The sequence below is a fragment of the Ctenocephalides felis genome, unplaced genomic scaffold (genome assembly GCF_003426905.1).
Source record: "Ctenocephalides felis isolate EL2017-DRISC unplaced genomic scaffold, ASM342690v1 CF-g0.4_SCAFFOLD_01886, whole genome shotgun sequence".
NCBI lineage: Eukaryota > Metazoa > Arthropoda > Insecta > Siphonaptera > Pulicidae > Ctenocephalides > Ctenocephalides felis.
This window is the reverse complement of record NW_020538040.1, coordinates 145,532,406-145,559,736: the sequence shown is the minus strand read 5'-3', so window position 1 is coordinate 145,559,736 and position 27,331 is coordinate 145,532,406. Positions and strand designations below refer to the sequence as shown.

The 27,331-nt window shown below is 30.9% G+C and overlaps 1 protein-coding gene across 1 annotated transcript; it reads right to left on the bottom strand.

The window, feature by feature from the left end:
- Positions 1-16,139: 16,139 nt before the first annotated feature.
- LOC113378391 (eukaryotic translation initiation factor 4E-1A-like) lies at positions 16,140-19,564 on the bottom strand. The gene is made up of 5 exons (XM_026618921.1): positions 19,272-19,564; positions 19,023-19,216; positions 18,745-18,922; positions 17,567-17,654; positions 16,140-16,429 (listed from the first exon to the last, which is right to left on the bottom strand). Exons 1-5 carry the CDS (start codon positions 19,293-19,295, stop codon positions 16,263-16,265), a joined length of 651 nt encoding a protein of 216 aa, XP_026474706.1. The 5' UTR covers positions 19,296-19,564; the 3' UTR covers positions 16,140-16,262.
- Positions 19,565-27,331: the final 7,767 nt, after the last annotated feature.

Genomic DNA, 27,331 nt, shown 5'->3' with positions numbered 1-27,331 from the left:
GGATTTTATTGAGCATAGTTCGATAGTTAAAATAATTGCTTATAGTCAAATGGACTTTTGTGCCCCGTCCTACCCTAGGGTAGGGCGGGGCTATTTGAGCAAATTTTTACTTAAACGCATGTAGCTCCTCAATAAAAAGTCTCAATAAATTGCTATACGGCTTAATGGATGTGTTGTTTATCGCTTAACAAAAGTGTTAATACTATTTTTTGGTAATAAGTTGGTAAGGTAAGCTGTTTAAATGCAAAAAATCAAGTATGCTCAATGTACCCTATAGGTGGGGCAAGTTGAGCACTAAGAAAGTACAATGAAATCATAGGTACAATGTCGATTAGTGATGAAATAAAATAAGTTTTTAATAACCAATTCTATATTTATAGTCTTTATTGACAGAGAAAACAAAACTTATAGTAATTTTCTTTGAATAATTAACCAAAAGTAGAATCAACAAACAATATCGTATCTTAGGAATTATTTGACCATTATATTCAGTATTTTTGTTTAAAATCATTATTTCTTTATATTATTACTCATAGACTTAGCTTAAATCTTAAAAATATTAATTAATTTATGCAGTTAATGGTAATTGTCTTAGTGACAGAACAAGTTTAGCAACTATGCTCAACTAACCCGAACTCGGAATTTCAAAATAAAAGTGAGTTTATAAAAAAACCGTGAGAATTATACTCAGAATCTCTGTGCATATTAAAAGTACTATAATTATATGGAAGAATAACATTTACCTGATAAAAAATAAATAACATTTGACTAAACCAGACGAAAACTCGTGATGAATGACTTTTTTACTTTTTGGTCTCATAATAAACAAAACGCCCGTGAGCCTCACTCATTTGTCCAGCGGCCACTAGCGATCGCGGGATGTTTATTTCTCCCAAAAGTCTATCTTTCCGCCATATAATGCCTAAACGGACGGTGAATAGTTTTCGAGATATTTTGATTGCTCAACTAGCCCCGCTCTACCCTACTTACTTATTAGTAAGAATTCAATTAGCAACTGTCATAAATTGCAGTAACGATTATGACGGAAATCGCAACAAATATTTTCTCATCATTTTCTATGTATTATTAATCATTTTACATTAGTGTCTTCCAGGGTGTAGGTTTTGAGAAACGCTTCCAAGTCGGTGCGCGTCCGTCGCCGGGGCCCGTGGTCGCGCTCATTACCGGGACAATCAAGATATTGCCGAAGACAAATGCGCGACGCGGTCAGCGCCGCGGGGGACAGCCGGACCGACGGACCGAGATCAGGCCGCCCTCGCCGACCTCGCCGCTTTCCTACGCCTCACTTAGCTAATTCGCCGCCGATGGGAAAGCTTCGGCGGGTGTGAGTTCGTGTGTTTGCGCTTAATTCTCTCTGGGGTTGCTAAATGTCAAAAGGAACGCTGATAGGGGTCGGGAAATTTTAGTAAATATCAGTCAAGTGGAATTATAAAACTGATATGTTACACGGTTGGACGTTAGTAGCCTTGTGCTCCAGGGATCGTTTCAAGAGTATTTTTGCAGATGATATGTGCGCGTACGAAATCGCGATCCTTATCGCTAATATGTTATGTCGTGTATTTGATGTATTTGTATAATTTTATATATCTGCCTTAACAAGGTATATTTTAATGTGATACATGAGTGTATGAAGACTCACTTATGAACTTAAGCTATTTTATTTTGACATTGATCTAATCTATTTTTATTTGAAATATTTAATGATTCGTATTTTAATATAATTAAAATTATATTTTGATTATTATTTAGAAACTTGCAAACCTATCGTATCGATTTTGTTTTTGAGTTTGACTATTTTAAACGATATTCTATCGAATTTAAAATTTTAACTAGTGGGGTGTATAGCATCGTGTCTTAAGGCAAATTGTTGGAACTTCCCGTACCGTAACGAAATGTTATACCGTACCTTATTATTTGCCAAAAAGTAATCACCCCTTCTCCCAATCATTACTAATTGAATGTTCTTTAGATCATTCAAATCGGATGTTACGTTCTCTCAAAAACTCAATTTCTATTTTCTGCACTCTTTGCTCCGTATCTCCGGACCTGCTTTTGCCAAAAACTAATCAGCACAACTCCCAATAATTGGAATCGAATGTTTTTGGAACCATTAAAATCGGTTGATCCTTGCGCCCGGAAACGTGGACGAAAAATTGTATCCATACATACATTTTTCTGAAGTATGCCATAATGTTCAGAAACCTTCAAAGCGTCGAGAAATGCAAAAATTTTCATTTTCGATTTCTGGACGATTGCAATAACTTACCCTCCGAGAAGTTAATAATAATAGTATCAGTTTATTAATTTTCTATTAGATTCAATTTTTGGCAAATTGTTTATCAAATTACTTTCATTGATTTGAAATTACTTTGCCCCGTCTTATTGACTAAAATTAAAATTGTTTGTTTCCAACGGATTTTGATAATATTACAAACATAATCTTTTGATTTAATTAACTTTGCGTACGGTAAGTTATAGTTTTTTTGCATATCTTTACGTTTCAACAGTTTCTGAACATTTTAGCATAACTTGTTATTAGGAAAAAAATGAATGCATCCGTGTGTATATGTGTACTTGTGTATTTGCGGATATAATTAATCGTCGACGATTTCGATAGCACGGATCATTCGATTTGCGTGATTCAAAGGATCAAATATTCGATTTGTATTGCCAGGAAGACGCGCTCTTTGGCTTTGGAAAAGGCAGGTCCATGACGATAAGGGGCATATAGTGCAAAAAAGGGCAATCTTGAGAGAACAGAGCATCCCATTTGGATGATTGAAAATCATTTTGTGAAGACGGTTCATAAAAAAGGTAAAATAAAATTTGGCGGCTAAAAATTATCATTAGACATATGCAAATAAATTTATCAGATATTTTACAGAGATTCTAATAATAAGTACAAAATTTGTTTATATTTAATTAATTATAAATAATTTTGCATCGTGGCGCTTATGCGCTTCTATATTTTGAAAAAAATTCCAATCTTTTAGATAATTTCAAAATTTTCAAAAATTGTCAAATTATCCAAAAAAGTGATTTTTTTCAAGATTTTATAAATATTTCAAGTGTGTTCAAAATTTTCAAAAATTTTAAAACAATCAAATTTTTCAAAAAAAAATAAAAATTCTCAAAATATCTATTTTTTTAAAAAACTCTCAACAAAATTTTAGCTTTTAAAAGTTTCAGATTACGGTACGGCAAGATCTAGCAATTTGCCTCAAGCCGCAATGCCATGTACTACTGGTTAATTAACCTTTGTTACAGCTCATTTTTGTTGGCACATAATGCTGCATTATGTTTTTAATACTTAAGGGTATAAATAAAATATTTTTAATATAACTTTAGTTTATTTAAATCATAAATCAGTATTTTTTAAATAAACTTTATAATCTCCTGAAATATCTAATGTTATCAATCAGAATGTAGGTTTTACAGAAGATTATGTGATTGATGCTAAAATTGTACCCAGAAAACAAATCTCCAAGTGGGCACGCACGGGAATAATCAGGTCAGAGCAATCGTGTGCAAACACGGATACATTGCATGAATAAAAGGGTATTATATGTCAGAACACTTACCCTTTTTAAGTAAATACGGCGATAAAGTCATCACACACATTGCAGGCGGGGTAGGAACTGACCATAGTCCTGACCCACGTGCCCAGGATGCCTTTCGAATTCCTTTCTACGGAGATTGGTAATCAGTTTGGCCTGTTATCGGTTAGGAACCCTTGATGATAATGACATGGCTTGTGCTCGAATTAGTACGACAACTCATTTGTAAAAATATTCGGTTCGGGTTGAAATTATGGATAGCATAATATAAATACTGACTAAAAATTAGAAGAGGTTTTTGTTCGAGACAGGGCTTCTTGAACAATATTAGTATAGAGCGGGTGATAAAGATCCGTGGATAAAAAGATCCACCACCATTATCTCAAAATCAAGTAAAATATATTATTTTTTATTGATACTATTTTAAGGTAGAAGACAGAAGATGTGTAAGCAACCATTACCTTAATTCTTACGTTGTCGCTATCAGGAGATAAACGGCCAAGTATCAATATTATTTTTTTTCTTTAGTAGTTTTTTTTGGACTTGAGCTTTTTTTCTTACAATTCGCTTATGATGATACAGGTATATAATTTTGCGCCCATGAAATTTGTATTTTGCATTTGTTGAATAATGTAGCTATTATGTATTTCGTAATGATCATTTAAAATGAAAACGACAAGTTTTTCATGGCATTGTGCTTCAATCAAATTGCAGGAACTTTCCATACCACAATACAAAATTTTCAAAAGCTCAGAGAAGAAAAATTAGATTTTTTTTGAGAATTTTGAATTTATTTAAACATTTTTCATTTGAATGTTTTATGTTTTTCATGAAAACATTTGAAAAATTTGAATATTGAAACAGTTAAATAAAAATTAACTTTTTTGAAAATTATGAAATTTTTTAAAAGATTGAATATTTTAGAATGTACTAATATTTTTTTGAAAACTGTTTTTTTTTGAAAATCTTGAAATTTGTGGAAAGATTTTGAAATCCATTATTTGCTCTGAAACGGTTAGATCAACTTTTGCCGAAAACTAATTATCACGTCTCCTTATCTATAGGAATCTAATGTTTTTTGAATAATACAAATTTAAAATTGTATCCATACATAAACACATACACACACATACATCAAATTTTTCTAAGGTATGCCAAAATATTCAGAAACATTTGAAATATATGAATTTTTTTTTATTTTTAACATCCCGTAGGGCAAGTTATAGTAATAGCAAAAAAATCGAAAATGAAAATTTGTATATATCTTTACGTTTCAAAACCTTTTGAACATTTTGGCAAGCCTTAGAAAAGATGGATGTATGTGTGTGCGCGTGTGTGTGCGTGTATGTGTGTTTGTTCGGATACAAATTTCGTCGACGATTTTGGGAACACGGATGAAGCGATTTGAATAATTCAAAAAACATTCGATTCGTATTGATAAGGAGACGTGCTGATCAGTTTTTGGCGAAGGCAGGTCTAGCTGTTCCGAAGATATGGGGCAAAAAGTGCCAAAATCGGTAACTCAGTTTTTAAGGTTCAGAATTTCCAAAATATTTCAGAATAAATTTTTCTTCAAAAGTCTTTCTTTTCAAAAAAAGTAAATTTTTGTCAAAAATTTATAGTTTCTCAAAAATCTAATTATTTCAGAGTAATTTTTTTTCAAAAATGTTAATCTTTTTTAAAAAAAATAATTTTTGGTACGGGAAGTTCCAGCAATTTGCCTTAAGACACGACGCCATGCGCCCCACTAGTTGATTTTTGAACGATAAGGGTACGTTATAGTACCCTAGGGGAAGTTATTAAGACATTGGAATTATGGGTTTAAAAGGAGACAATTTTTAGTAAATTAGTAAAGAAAAACATATTTTTATAATTATGAATTTATTCGAAATTTTACTGAACATAGTTCAGAGAGAGTTGTTTGTTTGATACGTGTTATGTGTGTGTGATATAGTCCATTTGGTTTAGTTCAAATTGGACCTTTGTGTACCACCCTACCTTATTATAATTTTATAAAATTGAAGATTATTTTATATAACAATTTGACAAAGTATTACATAATTTATTCATTTATGTATTTATTAACTAATATTTTATTTTGTGGATTGAATTAAAGGATAAAGGATATTATTGTATTGTATGTAATTATAATATATATTATTGAACGAACTAGGAAGAAGGCCCGATCATTTGAAGCATTATCATATTACGATTTTGTCGATATATTGTAATATTTATGTCGATCTTTCTTCCTATGTTAAAAGTGCTTTTGGCTATTGGGCTTTGCGGTGGAATTGAGTAATTCGGGGTATCGCGCGGTGGGTGTTGGACGGTGCGACGGCTTGTCCTATGATTGATTGCATCGTGCGCCTGCAGGCCTTGCGAGGAGGCTTTGGGTATCGCGTTAGCTATTTAGCTAATCAGTATTGTTCCTCACAACAATAGAATGATACTGAACGAACCATTCAGATCAGAGACGAATTTCTACTAAATATTTTACTCTTTCAAGGAAAACCTCAAGTTTAATCTACTGGGATTTTGATGAAACTTTGCATAGTGATAAGGTTGATTGTCAAACCGTACCCCTTAAAATATTATAGGCCTATGAAAAGTGGTTTAATTATAAAAATTAATTGAAGTTTATTATAATTGGAAAATTAGTAATGTGGAATTTGTAATATACATTGATATAATTTTGTAAAGGATTTAATTTTTAGAATTTATTTTCAAACATATTTACAAAAAAGACAAAAGAAAATGATAACTCTTAGGTTTTTATTTTCAGTAGAGGGTATGGCGGCACAAAGGTCCAACTTGAACTTAACCAATTATATTGTGAAAACCAAACCAAATATATCACAACAAATATAACATATCAAACAAACAACTATATGACTATGTTTAGTAAAATCCCAGCTAATTCACCATTGTAGAAATGTGTTTTGTTTGCTGTTTTTCAAAAATTTGTAACCTGGTCTTTTTTACCTCATAGGTGGTGTAAATTGGGACGGCAAACAGGTCCAATGTCTTATTTTAATTTTAAAAGGATTTTACAAAATAATAGCTACATTATTCAACCAACGCAAAATATAAATTTTATGGGTCCATTTTTAACAGAGGTATCACTGTATATAACCTTGATCTGGTATTTAGTCATAAATAATCATCAGCAGTCAGTGGCGTCGGAACCGTGTCGGCTGAGCCCACCCATCAATCTCAAAAAATTATATGGCCTCATATGTATAAAAAAAACGAACCCACTGCCCGCCTATCAAAAAAAAAAATGAGCCTACCCATCAAAAATTTGCTTCCGACGCCACTGTCAGCAGTGTTAGAATAACTATTTATTTAACTTATCTTTTATAAAATTGTTTTTTTTTAACTAAATTAATTTTTTAATTAACTATTTTGATTATTTACACTTTTGCCAAAGCTGAAGCTTCAGTTTTTTTTATCCGCCCACATGAAAGCTTTTAGAGAGGTTATATAAAAAACTGTTGAATTTAACTTAAAAATTACAATACATTTTATAAAATATTTGAATAACGTAGACTTTAAAATTATATTAAGGTCTCGTGAACTAGTGCTCACAACAATGAAAATTAACAACGAAAGAAAATACTTTTGTTATGGAATTTTAAACATTGTCTTTTATCTGCATCATTTTAGATGCATCTTTGTCCTCGACCTTCAAATAATTATGTTAAAAAAATCTTAAATTACTTGTTTTTTTGATATCTCTACCCTACATATAACGTATATTGATAGTATTTTTTAACTCATGATAATACTACTAGTCAATAAATTTATCGTTTTATAGATATTTTAAATACTGCTATAAATCATGTATTTATGCTAAAAACTTATAGAATTCATCACTGCGCATGATTTGGCGGCGGAACACTGGTTCAAGGTTGACGGACCGAACGCTCGGTTACAATAACCGTGTTATCATCTTATCAACTCCCTTGAAGAGGCCGAACCATGATCATATATCACTTATCCAACCCCATGTAACAGCGTCAAGTAATTAACAATTAAACAAAGTCATATCCAACGATACCGCCGAAAGCCCCTATAATAATATTAATGGTTTTCACCCACAAATGCTTTAAGCATTTTTTGAAAATATTTTACATATTGTCTTGTTTGGGTGTAGAAAATTGAAACGGAGTTACCTATATAGTAATATAATCGAGGCAACAGGCGTATATGGCCAAGTTTTTTTTGTCTTTTTTGCGATCATAATAGCCTCGCAAAAAATCTACTTAACGTAGTTAAACGTTCGTGAATCGCCGCAGTGTGCATATTCCACGAGATGTATGAATCTCTAGCATTCCTGCGTACTTTAATGCTTTTTTTTCATCGCCATTATTTTCCCGCAACACATTTTCCCATTTAAATTAAATCTCCGATGTCATACCGCGACCGGCTTGTCATATTGCCTTCGAGTCGTTCGCACGAAAGGGCGTAGTCATATGCATACTCATTCTTGACGCGATATTTCATACTTATGTGTTATAGGCGATGCCTGATGTATTGTATCCGAAAGGGTTATACATAATGTAATACATTGATAATCGCACGGTAATGCGCGGCCGTATGTGCGAAAGTAATGTATTTGTGTTGGCCACTCTTGTAATTAATTGAAACCGTTAATCACTATATGACATGGCCATAGTTAAGGGTAAAAACTTGATGCGGTCGCCGGCCCACCAGCCTCGGTCTCGAACTTTACAATGGTCGCCTCGAGTACACGCGTATCGGCGGGGTGCCTAGGGATTGATTTCGTGGCGTTTTCGCTTCAAAACCCAATTCGGCGGAGGGCTGAATCACATTTCACAGGTCGAATCTTCCCAAATTTAATCTCTATTTTTTCATAAACTCAAGAAAAAAAAAAATTTAATTCTTTTCATACGAGCTTGAAGCTTCAACACTTTGCAACAAAAAACTAGTAGTGCATGGAATCTTAAAGCCTTAAACAAATCGCTAAAACTTTCAGTAACGAAAACTAAAATTAAAAAAAACGTATAAAACTGGAAAAAATAGATTTTTGAAAATTTTTGAAAAAAATAGTGTTTTTTCATTATATGAAATTTTTTGAAATGTTTGAACTTTCTTTAACGTCGAAACGTGTAACCATTGGTACTTATTACTATAATCTCTATAAAATATAAATTTGATGTACATATGTCTAATGATCATTTGTGACCACCAAATGGCATTTTGTTTACTTTTTTATTACATCTACAGAAAGTCTGGATTTGCCTATCCAAAAATTTCACCAGTTGTTCATTTTGTCAATACAAGTGAAATGCTCGTAGGTTAAGAGCGACGGCACTTGATTCAGAGGTTCCAGGTTCGAGACCCACTTTGAGCAGACTGTTGTCAAGCAGTGGTGACAACGGTTTTCGTTTGGAAATATAGATAGCGATATGTTCCCAAGTGAAAATAACCCTAGCCCGGCTTTGTTGCAATATCCCAATTAGAAAGACAACCGAGGCGAAACCGCGTGGTTGCCTTCTAATCCCGTCTAGTATAGAAAATAAAAACTATATCTCAGATAAAGCAATGACAATCAGTGGACTGCCTACTAAAAACAAAATCGTCTTAGTAATGAGCAGTGCTCATTGTCAGTACAACTTATAGAAGATATGGTAGTTCTGATTGCAGTAAAAAACTACGTGTATAAAAAAATCGAGTATATAATCTGCTAATAGTTAAAATTTGTTAATTGCTATGAATGGTTCATTATGCTTATCAATTAAAATTGGTTTTATTATATATTAGAGCGTATCAAAATGAATTAGAATAAATAGATGTATGTGTGTGTGTATAGTATGCATGAGTGTATGTTTGGATACAATTTTTCGTCCACGAGAGCCCGGATCAAACGATTTGGATTAGTTTTTGGCAAAGGCAGGTCCAATATTTTGCAGATGCGGGGTAAAAAGTACTAAAAATAGCAATTTTGACAAAACGGAACGTCCTGTTTAAATGATTAAAGAATTGGTTAAATTTTTAGAAAAACAGGTCCAGCGGTTTTAGAGATCCAATAGAAAAGCTTAAAAAATGCCATTTGGCGGTCAAAAATGATCATCAGACATATGCACATCAATTTATCTGATATTTTATAGAGGTTTTAATAATAGATACAAATTTTGTAAACATTTTTATGGGATCCATGACAAGATTTGTAATGTTTAACCGTTAGACTGCGTGCGGCACTACGCGCTTTGATATTTTGTCGCTAAAACAGCTACGCAGCTTTGAACAAAAATAAAAAAAAATTCTAATGGCCAAAAATTTCTATTTTTGGTTTGTTAAACTTATTAGATTATACCATCGTTCTTTCTCATCCATCATATTGGGAGAAAATGTTAATTTGGTATTTTCTACTCAGAATAATTCCTAACCTTTACAACTTTTGCGCTCAGTTATACATAATAGGTTACCCATCCTTCGCAATTTCATACATCTTCCCTATCACTAGATCAAAACTGTCGGTGTACAATAAAATTTTATTATACAAAGTTATTTTCAAACCAGTTTGGATGTATGGCATCCATCTATGGGGTGCTGCTAAAGTCAGTAACATGCAAATAATGCAACGATTTCAAAATAAAATACTCAGACAAGCAATATCCACGCCAAGGTATGAACCGACATGGTTAATTCACCAAGCCATACACTCACAATCAGTGAAAAAATTAGAAAAAAATGTCCTCAATTTCAAGAATAAAATTGATCATTATCCAAACAAACTGATGACAAGTCTTTACAACACCACACATAATATAAGAATAAAAAGAATGCAATTAATAGATCTAACACATTAATCAATAATAAGTTGTCCTACCATAATATTTATGATAGGCGTGTGTATGTATGTGTATATGTAGTCTGTGTAATGTGCTTTGTTTATAATTGTATGTATATATTTGAGTTTCATTTTTTTATTATATCAAAATATAATTAAGATATAATTTAGTACATTAATAAAAGGTGAACCACTGTATTTTTCTTTTAAAATTCTATATTATTTGTCAAACTAATTACTCAATATCTTTCTATTTAGGCAGATTGTAATTTATAAAAAAATAAAAAAAATCTTCTTACAATAGTATCATGGGTAATTTAAATATTGGTACCATAATCTTCATTGTCAGTTCGGTATTATCCATCAGCTCTCCGTCTATAAGGTTGAGGGTCAACGGTCACTTGCTCCTGATAAGGCAAGGGAAGCTGTATCGCACCCGCACCGCATGATATGCATGGACTGGGCATACCGGACGCAAGCACGTATGCTTACCAAATATTTATAGACATTCATCTTATCGATACACAAATTCGACGCACGAATTATTATAAAAAAACTTACATTTATTTTTCATACTCGGTGTCGAACCGCTTCTTATTATACAGAGTGAGGATTTTTTTGTGAAATATGTATAAATAAGACACAGATGCGAATTTGATGAAGAGATGATTTATGGATGGAATAAATGTTATATTGTTATATAAAATAATTTTATTTTGTAATATGTATGAGCTGAAACAAATTAGCAATTGCATTGCTGCAAAATATTAAAATATTGGTTTTAAATAATAAGCTAGATTTTTAATAAAAAATACATTTAATACAGAAATGAAACAAAAATTAGTAAGAAATAATTATCACAAAAAACAATAATTATCACAACAGATTATATATATGCCAAATTCTACACATATCTTCTTCATATATTTTTAATAAAGATTTTTTTTTTACTTTTACTTTGTTTAATTTTAAATTTAGATAAATGATAAAATCAAAAACATACAAATGGTTATAAATGTACTTATCAACATATAAAAGCATTTTAATAATTTTAAAATACTTTAATATTAATATCATTTTACGATTTAACTATCATTTTTTGTTTTTCAGTATCTATAAAAAATATAGATAAAAGGATATAATGAAGACTGAGTAAAGTTGTGCCTGGGTACGGTAGTGACAGTCGTCAAACAGCTGAACTAATTTTGAGATAAGATCCAAAGGGAGAAAGATGAAGTACGATTGTTCGAACAAGTTCCCATTATTGTGGGACTCAATAAGACTCAAGAGTCAAAAGTAAGTTTTCATGTTCGAATTATTTTAATAATAATTGTTAATTGTATATAGATAGATCACTTTTTGTTACAAATTTTATGAGTACGGTTGTGACATGTATTTTTTGTCCTTTTTCGGTGAAGATTAAGCAGATGACAAAAATCTAATTTAGTGAATACATAATACGAAAGAGAAACGGAAAATTCAATACAAGAAAACATTTTTTTTCGAAAAAAGGATGCAAGTCTTCTGATTTCTTCTGTTACTTGGTGGATTGGATTCTTGGCGGATCAGCTAATTTGAGATATACTTAGGTGCATCTAGTATTTGGCCTTAGCAAAAATCTGGTTTGACTTACGCTACCCCAAAGAAAAATGCCGTATGTTCATATTGGATTCAAGCCTACTTTATACATGTATACCATAATCTTTTTATAAGTTGTTAGATTCGTCTTCGGACCAAATAGCTAGTATAATTTTTCCAGGTAAAGTCGACTGTCCAAATGAAAGCCAAGGTGTTTTACATGTTCATTTTGATTATGAGTTGAATTCCATTGATTGTGATGGGCGGAACTCAAAAAGTTAACAAAATTTCAAATGCATTTAAAAAATGAATCATTATTTGATAATTTCCTAATACACTATTGATTAATTAATTTATTGTAATGTCCAACAAAAAATCAGCCAGCTTGATATCAAGCAGTAATGATATCAGATTCTCACTTGAAATTGTAGATCTCTCATATGGTATTAAGTGAAAATTGACTTTGGGGGTCGTTGCTGCAACATATATTTAAGTAAGGTGACCATATTTTTTTGCATGAAATCCGGGACGGAATGCGTGCGCGAGCGGGGGGGGGGGGGGGTTGGTGAGCTAAAAACTTATATGCACATTTTTTGGGTTCAAATTTTCTAGTTGAAATATATTTAAACATATATTGGCAATCAAAACATTTTTAACGGGATATTGCTTTTAGAAGAAGCCGGGACGCAAGGCGGAAAATCGGGACTGTCCCGGTCAATCCGGGACGTATGGTCACCTTAATTTAAGTCACTATTTGAAACATATTTAATATATTCTCATAAGAAGGAGAATGATCAACCAATGGATTGCCTTTTGGAAACACTATATTAAGGAATGCACATCACAACAGCAAATGAACCAATGCTTCTGTTTTTTTGTTATTTTTGAACAGCAATCAGAACCTAATAGTCCTATAAGCTGGTGTGCTGATTTGCCTAAATACTAGTCTGTTTAGCAGATGGCAACCCAATCAGTTGTCACATCATACAGATCCAGCGATATCGGTTAGAGCGTGGGCTAGCAGCAACTAGTCCCAGCTTCTCTGGTTCGATTCCCGCTACCGCCGTAGTCCAGCATTAGGCAGCTTGGATGTCAAATTTCCACTTGAGGTTATAGATCACAATATAATTCTAAGTGGAAATCGTCCTTCGTGGACATAGCTGCAACATCCAATCATATGTTAACTATTAGACGTAAGAGCTAATATCAAAATATCCAACACATAAGAGAATGGTTAATTGATGGTTTGACTCTCATGAAATACATAAGTAGTCATAAGTTCTTAACAAACAAACAGATTATAGAACATATAAGAGTTATGATAGCTGTTGAACCAATTAAAAAAAACATATATTGCTATGCAACAGGCTACTCAAAGTGGGTATCGAACTCGGAACTTCTGAATCAAGTCCCGTCGCTCTTAGCCGCTTACCAACGGGCGAGCCCTAGTTCTGAATTAGAAACCAATCAATTTTTTTTCAAAATGTTAAAATCATGTTTATCGCCCATCATATTACGTTTAATGAATACGGTAAATATATTATATAATAAACAAGTATTTTTTGACTTTTGCATTGAAGCTCTATAGAATATATACTCAAGACTCGGATTGCATCTCATTCTCAAGCATTAAAACGTATATACTCTGACGAAACAAAGGAACGAAATCTGTCAAGAATAAAATTTACAGTGCTGAAAAATAAATTAAACGACGTGGGCTGTGGGATGGAGTGATATTTCATGGTGTGTCATAGTGATAACTGACAATTATATCTGTAACATTTCCATCGAATCCAATTTCCGTGCGCGATATTGCTCAATTAACGGCCGCCCGTTTTTTCTCCTCTCAGCTACCGTGCCGCGAGTGGCGGCACGAATCGCCGTGTCTTCGCACGACGCGAACGATTGGAAGGGACACCGGAGGATAGTTTGGGATAATAAAAATATAATTATTTACTCATATGCATATTTACTTGTTTTTGGTGACTTTAATTAGGAAATATTATTATTTTTATATAGGACATTTTTTTTAACTTTAAGTTATGGTAATCGCAAAAAATCGAAAATGATTTTTTTTATTTTTCTTTACGTTTCAAAGGTTTCTGAACATTGTGGCATACCTTATATTTAGAAAAAATGGATGTATGTGTGTGTGTTCTTCCTGAACAAAACAGATTGTATTTAACGTGTAAATAGGAAAATGTAAAAAACGATAAAAAAGTAAACTAGTGGTGCATGGCATCGTGCCTTAAGGTAAATTGCTGCATCTTCCCGTACAGTAATAAAATATTAGAAAAATTTGAAATGTTTTTAAATATATTATTATAAATACTGTAACATTCATTCTTCGTATTTTATAGACAAAATATTAAAACATATAAATTTAGATTTTTATTATTATTATTATTTTTTATAACCAATCTGAACCTTGGGTTCAATGAGGTTATTGGCTGATGGGTGTAGGGCTTTTAGAAATTCCCCCAGTGGGGAATTTCCTTACATAAATATATTGATTGTTAATTTATTGAATCTTGCGGCCTGAATCTTGTCTCATAATTCTATGAATTATATAAACTGAATTTCAATGTTAAAATTATTTATAGAGAATAAAAGTGAATAACTCTCGTTACTTTTACTTTACGACAAGGTTCATGCCCTCCTATTAGATTGAATGGTGATTTGGTTCCTGTATCCAATGTTGTTAAATATCTGGGAATACATGTAGATAGAAGACTAACCTGGCATGAACATATTTTAAAGAAGCGTCACCAGCTTGAATTAACACGTAGACAACTTAATTGGTTAATGGGCTGAAAATCACAAGTCACAATAGAAAATAAACTCCTAATATACAAGACAATTATTAAACCAATATGGTCCTACGGCCTACAACTATGGGTGCGGCCAGTAAATCGAACATAACTATTCTACAAAGGTTCCAAAATAAAATTTTGAAAGAAATCGTTAACGCTCCAAAATACGTTCCCAATTGGTTGATACATCAAGATCTCACAATTCGAACTATAGAAGAAGAAATTAGTCTTTACTGCAAAAGCTCGTCTAAGTCGTCATCCAAACCTATTAGCGTTAGATCTGCTCTAGCCTTCACCGCCAAAGCGTCTCAAAAAAGAATCTGCAATAATTTACTACAAAATATAACATAACATCTAAGAAGGTGCTATTGCAGGATAGCGATCCTTCTCACGCAGTCAAATAATATATAACTGTAACAATATGGCTGAATGTACTTTGTGTAGCTTGCTATGAAAAAAAAATAATAAAAAAAATTAAATTATTGTAGATTGAATTCAAATTAACATCCAAATTATATTCGATATTCAAAAAATGTTTTTGAAAGCAAACAGTTTTTGAAATTATTCAAATCGAATGCGTCGTTCTCGCAAAAACTACCATTTTTTACACATTTACCTCCGTATCTTGGCTGGACTTTTTCTGCCAAAAACTAATAACCATTTCACCCCATCTTCACAAATTAAATGTTTTCTGAATCATTTCAATCGGATGCCCGGTTCTCGTAAAAAAACAAATTTCCATTGTTTGCACTCTTTGCTTCGTGTCTCGCAAACGGCTGGGCCGACCTTTTCCAAAAACTAATCAGCACTTTTTCAATCATTCATATTGGTTGAGCGGTACTACCGAAAACGTCGACGAGCAATTGTATCAGCACATACTTACACACTCACTCTTACACACACACGTACATACACGCATTTCATTTTTTCTTAGGTATGCCAGAATGTTCAGAAACCTACGAAACATGAAGATATGCAAAAATTTTTATTTTCCATTTTTGGCTCAAGACTGTAATACCTTACAGGAAGTTAATAATTCAGAACAAGTTTTAATATAATATTATGTTTTCCTGTTTTCTAATTCATTCAAAAATGTACAACAAAAATTTGATATACTTTATAAAATAACTAAATTTGATATACTTTATAAAATAATTAGAAGAAGAACCAATGAACACTCGGATTTTATATACAGTTTTGTGCACGGCGTGTTTTCATTAAAATAAAAGAATAAAATTTAAAAAATATATATTAAAAATTTAAGTCTTTTGGGACTTAAACATTTATATTAATTACCATTTTAAAAACTAATATAAAAATAATTTAGTAATATCTAAGTGGGTACGTGAACATGACATTCTTGCAATGGGCGGAATAATTTGTCTTGTGGCGAACACTTTTAATTATCGATACGTTAATGTTAAAATGGATATTGTGTAGAATTAGTTCTATGCTTGGTCCAGTTTTCAAATATCAAATCAAGTATGCGTATCTTGGTGAGACTATCGTGTGCTTGAGCTTAGCGTTGTTGTGTGTTTGGTAGCCGATGTAATTTCCAGGAGCTATTGCCAACTGCTGTTTTAGGGTTCTGCCAATTGCCACTATTGACGGGGAGTGGTCGGCATCGGCTGTCCATAAAGCTATGGTAAAGGTATAATTTCATTCAATGATTATATATTTATACAAATATATATATATATATATATATATATATATATATATATATATCGGCAATAAATCTATGCAAAAAAACTCATAAAATTTATTATATAAATACTCACCCTGAATATTTTCTTTTAATTATGTAATAATACTTGTGTAGATCAATATTAACACTTTAGGGACGGCTGTCCACCTGAGTGGACAAACATTTCCTGTGAGGCACATGCTATTTTATAAACAATGACTCAGTTTGCTTCGAAAAGTTGAATAAATTACATATAGCAGTGATAAACAGTGTTGTGTTTTGAAAATAATTTTAAGTAATTTTAGAAGTATTTTTAGCCCTGTTCTTTGCTATATAGTCTTTTTTTAATATTTAAAACGACCGAGCGCTTTTAAATATGGCAAAATTTTGTGAATTAAGCAGTAGTGAGTTTCAAATAGACATTCATACAGACAAATTTTACGAAATTACTATTCGCACCGAAAATAGTGATGAATGTGATGATGATATTATCCAACCAACAGAAAGAAGAAGAATTTCGACAAATTAAATGAAGAGCGGAAAGATATTAGCGAATGTGCCGATTCTCCTTCAATAATCGAGTTTGACATACATAAACTAACACCCCGACTACAAATACCAAGCAATATAAGACATCCAATAGATTATTTTACTTTATATTTTACAAATGAATTATTAGACAATATAACAGAAAAAACAAACCATTATGGCAGCACAAAAATGAACAAATATACTGACTAATCAGTGGCATATTCTAAATGCGAGAGAAAGAAAAACGGATCGTATTGTCTGTTCTGACAGAGAAGCACCAGGATGAAGGCGGCGGACAACATTTTATTGCAAATCATGTCAAAATCAATCAGCTATGCATTCTGGAAATTGTTTTGAACGTCACCATTCTTTATAAAATGATTAAAAATAAATTAATATTATAAATGTATGTCTTTCAATAACCACAAATTTTTATCAAACAAATTGCATAACATACACAATGAAATCAAGTTTACAGCCGGTAGATTGTTTTGAAATCGGTGCCGTCCCGCAAGTGTTAATAATATTTGCTAATAAAAGAATAAGAACTATATATTACCTACGGTGTCACCGTTTTCACTTAAATTCACCGAAGCACCGCAAATGTATAGTGAATAATCAAATATTTCACCTACCATGCACAACACCTGAAAAAATAAATACAAATTATTCAAACCAAAATATTAGTTAAATTAATAAATAAAGAGTTATGGATTGCATTTTCATTTGATTTTTTTCAATAATTGAATCATGTGATTTGTAATGAGTATTGTTAGATTCGATAATTAAAAGTTTCCCATACCCCCGAAATGTAGACAACATTTATAAGTAAAAATTTAAATAAATATTTTTTTCTGAGAAAAGAAAGCTAATACAATGAAACCTTAATTATGTTTCCAAAATAAAAAAATTATTAAACTTTCAAACTTTTCGAATTTCAGTTTGACTCATTCTCAGTTGAAAAAACTCCAAAATATAATATACTGAATATTGTAATTAATAAAATAATTAGGTTCCGGTTTGGCCGGGACAGTCCCGTATTTCTACCTTGTGTCCCGGGTTTTTCTAAAAGCAATATTTGTTCCGGATTTAGATTTTTTGTCCCGATTGAAAATTAATAGTTAAATTAACAAACATTATGAAAACAAACGAACAAATTCTAAATTATTCGAATTTTGAAAAAAATTGAATAGAACATATAGATCGTAATATATAAGACATATTATAATAGCATAGATAAGAATGTATTAAGGAAGTCCACAATTCTGATTAAAAAAAAATTATTCATATAAAAAAAAATTATATAAATAGCATATGTTATTTAAAAGACCAAACCCCCGTCCCGGATTAGCATAACCAAAAATAACCGCCCCAGTTATGACTTAAAAAAATAAGGTCATCTTAAAAATAACCAACAATCATATTATACAGTAAAGTAAAACTAATGTCTAAAAAATTTTTTTTTGCTGAAGATGAAGGATCTCGAAACGTATGAAAGTCTAATATAAACAACATATATATTTAACATAAAAACATATAAATTTAATTAAAAAAATCAAATTAAAAAAAATGAACTCTTGTAAACGTACGCATAAGTTGATCATAAAATACGCATAAAATACGTCTTAAATTAATATAATGGCATAGATATAAACGTTGTTGATATAAGGCACGATGCCATGCGCCCCACTACATTCGGTATGCAATAATGCTATAATAATCATAAAATGTTCTTACCGTGTTAAGCCAAGTTTCGTGCAAATCCATATCTCGTTGGGCTACATCCAAATGGATAGCCCACTTTCCGCCTCGAATGTTAGCAGGATCCTCCCACACTGGTCTTATTCCTGGTTTAAAGATACCAAATGCACACCCGTTTCCTAAGTCGTGGGCCAATTTCACATGGTTATGACATCTATGATAATAGAAGAGGAATAAAATAAAATAAAATGATTAAAATTGTTGACAGCTAGGCAGATTTATTGAGAACGCCTAGGTTGACAGTTGAAACTCACGTCCAAAAATCTTCGACAGTGTCAAAAGTTACAACGGGTACTTGATGCAGAGAATAGTTGGTGTCTACTCCTTTTTGATAGTGCCACAACGTCCAAGGCCTAACTAGGGCATGTTTAAACATTACTGGCTGGTTCTCGAATACAGATGATCTGGTTCTGTACGATGCCAGAGCGTTGAAATAATCAAGATGATTCTGAAAATATTATTGTTAAATAAAATTCTATATTGATTAAGTAAATGATGTTTACCTTCTGTGGATTATTGTTATCCATTGCTGCCCGAAAATATTCACATTTGTTGTTTTGTGCTAGATGCTTCGATTCGATGAAAAACAAAGGTTCCGAGCCTACGTGATCAGCAATCGATTGCACATTGTTTTATGTCGATGCCTACTGTATTGTTATAAGTGACATTTAGTAATTCCGTTAAGGCAAATAATAATTTACAGATTAATTGAGAATTAAAATTTGTGTTTAACAGCAGAAAAATATAAAGATCTCCTTAAATTATTTTCCTAATTAGTGAGGTGAAGTATGAGCTGTTTATGTCAGTTGTCAATAATGCTAAATAAAAGAGTGTTTTTAAAAGCAGTGACATTTCCATCGAACGTAATATCGTATATAATATTTCCATTAATTCCATTTTAGTATTTGATTACTTAAATAATAAATAAATTAATAAATAAATAAATTGATTAATTAATTACTAAATGAAATTAGTTTTCAAAACAAAGATAATATGCAGCACTCATCAGATTATTTTCGTGAAGTTTGAATTATTTTGTGGCAGCTGGCAATAATTTTAAGTAAAAGAGTGTTTTTAAAAGCAGAATAGTATTATTTATATTTTGTACATTATGGCGCTAAATGTGTGTTAAATACTAGATGAATAGCCAAAACCTACCTAACAAAGAACAAAAGAGATGAGCAAGTCTTAATTAGTGAAGGTGAATGTTAAAAATTAAGCAAAAGTTAAAAATTAAAACTAATTATAAAATACTTGTAATAAACTATAATGCTTAATCAATCGCAACAATTTTGATACGAAATAAGACCAGGCAATGCATTTGTATTTGCAATTCATATTATTCTATCATATTATTTTTTTTTCAAATTTTATTCTGCAATCTGTTTTTTTTATAAACAATAAGCAAAGACTGCTAACAATAATATTGTACAATATTTTTTTAAAAAAAAGTAAATAACATTTTGATAACAATTATGGGTCGTTCAATAAATGGCTTCTTTATCGTTTAGCGATAAAAACTTTGATCTTGCAACCAAAGGATTTATTTTCAATACCCATCTCGGAAAGTTTGATATCAAGCAGTAATGTAATCGGCTTTCACTTAAAAATATAGATCTAAAATTTGTTTCGAATTGAAAATAGCCTTTCCTCAGCATTTTTGCATCGAATTAAAAATATATCATCCGTACCGTACTTAAAATAAAAATATATCAAATATAATTATGGAAATCTTAAATTTCAATACAACCAGAACTCTTGAAAAGTTTCATAAGACTTTTGCCATTAAAAAATGGATTAAAGATCAAGAATTGGTTTTATTATTTGTTCAACTCTGTAAAATAAAAAGTAAAAAATAAAAAGTAAAATAATGGAGTTGTTTAAATGAAGAAAAATAGTTGAGCTATATTAAATTTCTGGTTGGAACTATCTAGTTCTACCACAATAAAAAATGTCCCAAAAATTGAGGATATATAAAAATGTAGTTTTATGGTTATTTCACAATTATGGCTATTCCTAAATATAGAAAAATAAATTATTCAGTTATAATGTAATGAATTTGAAAAACAGGTTGATTTCCAATGAAAATATTTCTTGGGCATATAATTCATTTATAATTAAGGAGTTAATTTTAAAAATAGTACAAGGCACATTAACCTTTCAATATCAAAAATATTTCAAAATGCTACTTAAATATTTAACTATAAAATTTAAATTTAGGATTTTAATATGCCAACCTAATATTGGAAACAAAAATTACTTATACCGTTTTCAAATTTATTTATTTTATTATTTTTTATGTAAATTTGAACAACATTCTTTAAGAGGGTATTCTTGTTTAGAGACATAAATCTCATGCAATTTTTGAAAGGTCGTAAAAATGGGCAAACAATATTTTTACTACATATTTTTTTTTCAAAGTTATTATGTATATAATATATATTAATTAATGTCTTGAAAATATATAAAAAAAAGAGCAATTAGAAATAGTTATTAGGTTATAATTGTAAAAGATTGTGAAGTCGGGGGTTTCGAAAAATTGGCACCTAATTATACCCATGATTTTAGCACATCAAATATTTCGAAGAAAAAGATTTATATAAATTATTAATTTAGAACACTATCGCTTTCGTATGAACTATGTACAACCCAAAAATATTAATATAACTGTTAAGATAACTAATCAATTATCGTCTATTTGATGCGAACGTCTTTCATTTAATTTTAATTAAGATTCTTCTGAGCTTCTGAAAAGATGGAATTTATCCGCTATATCGGCTGAACTAATCTCAAAACAATTACATACAGTAACGTATGAGGCATGCGTCGCAGTGGGTAAACCATCCATTTAATATGCTAAACAACGTTTGCCGGACCAGCTGGTATATATATATATATATATATATATATATATATATAAATCTTTACCATCTCATTAAAAACATTAAAAGGGAAGCAATCAAGAAAAGCAATCGTATAATATTGTTAACATCGTGCATGTGTTGTTAAGAGCCGTGCGTTACATGTTACATGTCTTAATGTTCTCATTCGTCATAAATTTTATTGCTTTTATATTTATGCAGATATGCATAATGTGGTCGGTTACTACATCGAACGCATGTCCAATTCTGTTCGTTTTATTTCGGTCATAACTCATCAGCACTGACACTGTCAAATTAATTTCAAATTAAAATAATAATGTTTTTAAAACGTGCAAAACATCATCAACGTTGGGTCTGTGTTTGTGGTCTGGAGAACGTACGAAAAGCAACGAATTATTTATTAACTTTCGTGGGGTAAGTTATATAAATCGAAAATGATTTTTTTTTAATTTTCTGATCACTGTGGAATGCATTAGAGAAAATTGATATTTGTGTTTGGTATACATGCATGTACAATCAGATATATTATTTCGTTCATGTTTCGAGAGGTGGGCTAGCACCAACTAGTCCCAGGTTCGCTGGTTCGATTCCCGCTACCGCAAACCTGACATCAGGCAACTATGATGTCAAATTTCCACTTGAGGTTATAGATATCAAAATATAGCCTCGAGTGTGAAAATCGCCACTCGTGGGTATAGTTGCATATATAATAAAAATGTCAGCAATACTTTGAGTATAGATAATTAGTCATAACTGGACTGGACAACTACTGGGTTGCCATCCATTTAAGATTCATATAATAAGAAAAGTCTAAATAATTACTGAATGTCCTAAAGTGTGACAGATTGTAGTTAAAATAAAAAATAAAAAATGTTTTTGAGAGAATTATACAACCGATTTGAATGGTTTAAAAATTATTTGAGTCATACAAACGGGTAAGTCATAAGTCAATTTGCTTTTTGAAAAGGCAGTCTCAGTTGTTTCCTAAAAAAATTGTATGTAGAAAAAACATCAGAATTTGCCTCTTAAGGTTTTCAAGAAAATGAATCAACCTAAAAACTAATCTTCAACTCTTTTAATGGAACCAGAATGTTTTTTAATCATTGGTCTAATCATTAACAAAATATTCTGGTTGTTGATTAGTTTTTGGAAAAGGCAGGTCCAGTGGGTCAGAACATAGGATCCTTTTTGGTAATTGGACATATAAACAATAAATTTCAATAATATGCATAATTTTTGAGTTCCGTACCAATAATTTTATTTTAAAAATTTCAGTTAAAATATTCTTTTACAAAGTTAAAAATGGCTAATTTGGCTTCATAGATCTCTACTGATCATATAGTTTTACTCTAAGAAATTTATCTTTATTAGTTTAAACGAAATGAGACTTATATGCTATTCTTATATCTTTTCTAAAAGAGAATTTGATAAAGAATAGTAAACTAACTTCCTTTATATTATTATTTTTTATGGGCTTGTCTGTAGGTAAGCGGTTAAGAGCGACGGGACTTGATTCAGAGGTCCCGGGTTCGATACCCATTTCAAGTAGCATGTTGTCAGGCAGCAGTGACAACGATTTTCACTCGGAAATGTGGATAGTAATAGGTTTCTAAGTGAAAATAGCCATAGATCCGGCATTGCTGCACCAATAAAAAAATGTCAGTTATTAGATCAATTCTAGTCATATTAGATGGTATATCATCTAAAAATGCGAAGTAAGGAGAAGTTTCTGCTCAACAGCTTATAGGACTTAAGGTTCTGATTGTGATTAAAAATACATGAAAAAAATATTTTGATTTTTTAACGAACAGCAATCAAAACAATCCTTTTGCGTTCTATGAGCTATTGTGGTGTTTTTCTTTATAACCTACCATTATTAGATGGCAAACCAGTTGTAGTCTTGGTAATGAGATAATTATTAGATTATATTTAGATTAGATATTTCTAATATATATAATTATATATATATATATATATATATATATATATATATAATTATTGAAATAATGAGTAGTACTGCCCTAGAGCAAGCCAGTGAGTTGAGTTAAACTTTAACTCGATTAAGGGAAGAATAGTGTGAGAGATTTTCCATTGCCATTTTACGACTCAGTGCTCGAAATCCGCTACTTTCAATTGGAAACATATATTTGATCTATATTTTCTAGTAAAAAAGGACATAGCTACTACACGATGTCAAGTTGTCCAAAGCAGGATTCGAACTCACGACCCTCCACATGAATCTGTGAGCTAAACCATTACATCATGGAACACCCTAAATTTTGACATTTACAACTGTATGCAATTTCTCAAAGTGATAAATTTCAATTATCTAAATCATGACTCGTTGATAAGAGAATTGTTACAATATCAATTCAATAATTTCCAGGAAGCGTTCAGGAACTGATCACAATTTATCGTCTAAAGATGTTTAATTGTTACCGCACTGGTCGTATTTGTAATCCGACATGCAATCTTATAGTTTATTACTCCAGTATCTGGTAGGTTTCGAATGCGATATTACATATGTATTATTTCCCATACCTAATCCGCAGTCTAGGAGTCGGTATCCAGTTTTGCTGGAGTCGCTAAGTTCAACTTCTGGTCCAAATGCCTGGAAAATATGATATTTTTAACAAATCATGTGATTTTTAAGATCATATTTAGACATTTACTAAACTATGGAATTAAGGAAAGTTGAATCAATTTTTCTTAGATGCCACTTTAATTTTATATCAGTTTAGCACGAAAAACTGTATGTGCTATTAATTGTTATAAAATTTTTATCCTAAAGGTAGTATTTAAGTAAGTAATAAGTTTATTATGCGGTTACATCATTGGTATTTTCGTTAATTTTAGTCGATATTAGAGGTAGGATACTGCCTTCTTAATTTATTAACTCAAATGGAAGCTTTGGATCTAAAATGACGTTATATAAATATTTTTTAGATGGAAAATGAAAGTATTTTTGACATTCATAATTCTTCGATACGTGTGTTACAAATATTTTAACCTTTCCTTTTAACTCACAAATTTTGAAATTTTGATTGGAAAGGGTTAATACATATTTATATTTTTTGCTCATTTACATTGCGCTCAGTATGCTATAATATACTGTAATAGGAAAAAATTATCCGATAATATACTGCCGTTGTGATAATACTTTTACTTAACTTTTTAGAACTCGAGAGTTAGCCTAACCCTATTTGATATATTTTATTACTAGAATTTTTTCTAATACTGAGAATATACAGATATTTAATAATGCAATGCCGTAAAAGAGATATTTTCACTTGAAAATATATTTCAGATCAATATTTACGTAAAAAACCGATATCAGTATTGAGTTGCAAGGCCAAAGCTTTCACCCAAAAGCCAGGGCGAGCCAATTATATATTATATTTAAATATTTCTTTCATCATAGCAAATAGGCCAAAAGAATTCTTGGGTTACCCAAATTTACGTATAGTTTTGTTTGGACCAATACATTCTGCAATTTAATTCACTAAATTTAACGAATAGTATGAATACCTTGTGTAAATATGGGTATATTCTCTTCAACTACTGAGCATAAAAAAATCTTGAAATCAATCTGAGCATTAAATGATAATATATGAAATTAGTGAAAATGAGAAATTTAAAAAATATATATTTATGTATAAATTATAATCTGTCAATTTTTCTACTGAGACAGCAATTGTTTTGATGTGTATTAGTAGGCTATTAGAAAATAACCAATAGTTGACATATATTTTGTTTGATATATTTGAATTAAAATTTTGGTTAGTACTGATGATAATTTTTTTAATTTAATGCAAATGCTGGCAATGGTTATATATATTATTGAATTTACATTGCCGGCGAGGACTATTTTACTTGAAAACATATTTTTGAAATATATTTTGAAGTCAGTAACACGCGATTTGAACCTGCAACCTTGTAGTTGCAAGGAATTAAAATACTGAAGAATGTATTTGCTTTTCTATAATGTTTCTTTCCTTTTAATTATAGAATAATTGAAAAATTTGCAACATTTTTACATATAAAAGTTCACAACCAAAGGCCAAAGTCAAACCATAATTATATATTTCATATAAGGTATATTTCATCTTACCACTTGTGAAATTATATCCGATTTTAATTTATATATTTTATTATGTATTTTATGTAATATAAAAATATGACATATAGTATAAAATATTCATATTTTGGAAAACAAAATAAGTCAGATCTCAGTCAAGTCTGTCAGAAGTTTGAGAATTCATTATAAAGTAGTAATTATATATTTTTTAAGTTTATGTTATTATATTATTAACTCCCGTAAGGTAAGTTTTCGCAAAAAAATCAAAAACGAAATTTTTTGCATATCTTTACGTTTCTGAACATTTTGGCATACCCTAGAAAAAATTGATGTGTGCGATTTTGGGGGCACGGATCAACCGATTTGAATGATTTAAGAAACTTTCCGTAACATTCGACTCCTATTGATGGAAAGATGCGCTGAATGTTTGTGGCGAGGACATGTTCCAGCCGTTTCGAAGATACAGGGCAAAAAGTGCCAAGGTTTTCGTTTTTGAGAAGATGGAATGCCCGTTTTGAATGATTTGAAAAACATTTTGCTTGTTTTGACGAAATGAAGAACTGATTAAATTTTTTGGAAAGGCAGGTCTAGCGGTTTCGGAGATATAGAGAAAAAGGTAAACAAGAAATTACATTCAGCGATCAAAACTGATCATTAGACATATGTTAATTAAATTATCAGATATTTTATAAAAATTTATAAAATGAGTACCAAGTTTTTTAATTTGAAAGCTTACTTGTACGGTTCAAACAAGTATCAAAATTTTCAGATTTTTTTTCAAAATTTCCAAAAATATACAAAGTTACTTACTTTAAATATAAATTTTAAATTTACAATTTTAAAGTGTATATATTTCATTAGCATTTTTCTAACCGTATGCAATATATCCTCAGATAGATGCCTCATTCGTTAATGTAAACGTTCTCAAGTGTTTTATGCGATAAGATCGTCGCTATACAATAAGAGCGATAAAATATATAGTATTTATAATTATCTATTAAAAATATTTAAAACAATTGTTATAATCATTGACCAATATTAATTGATTACTGATTTTTTTTCCTCAAGTATTTAATTATGGTACGGGAGTTCGAGCAATTTGCCATTACCATTTGCACGATGCCATGTACCATTAGCTTTTATTTTATGTTCATTTTCATGTATTATGTTAGTATATGAATTTTTCTTTTTTTAGGGCAACACCAGCCCCTGCTGTATCATCTTTTGTCCTTGCGATCCTGCGTGGTCGCCTGCCCTTTCTTACAGAGAGGTCGCCTCGATTCAGCCAGCGGGCGTGCTTAGATATCAGTTAAATTAATTTAGATTGAAATTTGTCGCGTCTATGATACATAGATCTTAATGTTTTGCATTTCGGTTACAAATCGCTTGACCAACGCCTAGGACGAGCACCCTAAGCAGGCTCGAACTTATGAAAATTCAGTTTGAAACTATTTTTTAGCAAACTATTTGTAAGTATAGTGAACAAGTTGTAAATCATTGCATAAATTATATTTTTATTTAATAGTTAATTTTATTCGAATGCCTTTAATATATTGAATTTTGGAAAATTTAACATTTACTTCTACTGATAATAAGTGTGGCG

What these genes read in the sequence shown, in the direction of transcription:
- LOC113378391 (XM_026618921.1), bottom strand. Translation starts at nt 19,295, where the DNA reads ATGGATAACAATAATCCACAGAAG. An exon ending in ACTGTCGAAGATTTTTGGAC is followed by an intron (nt 18,923 to 19,022) that starts GTGAGTTTCAAC and finishes CTATTATCATAG; the next exon opens with ATGTCATAACCATGTGAAAT. An exon ending in ACGAAACTTGGCTTAACACG is followed by an intron (nt 17,655 to 18,744) that starts GTAAGAACATTT and finishes TTATTTTTTCAG; the next exon opens with GTGTTGTGCATGGTAGGTGA.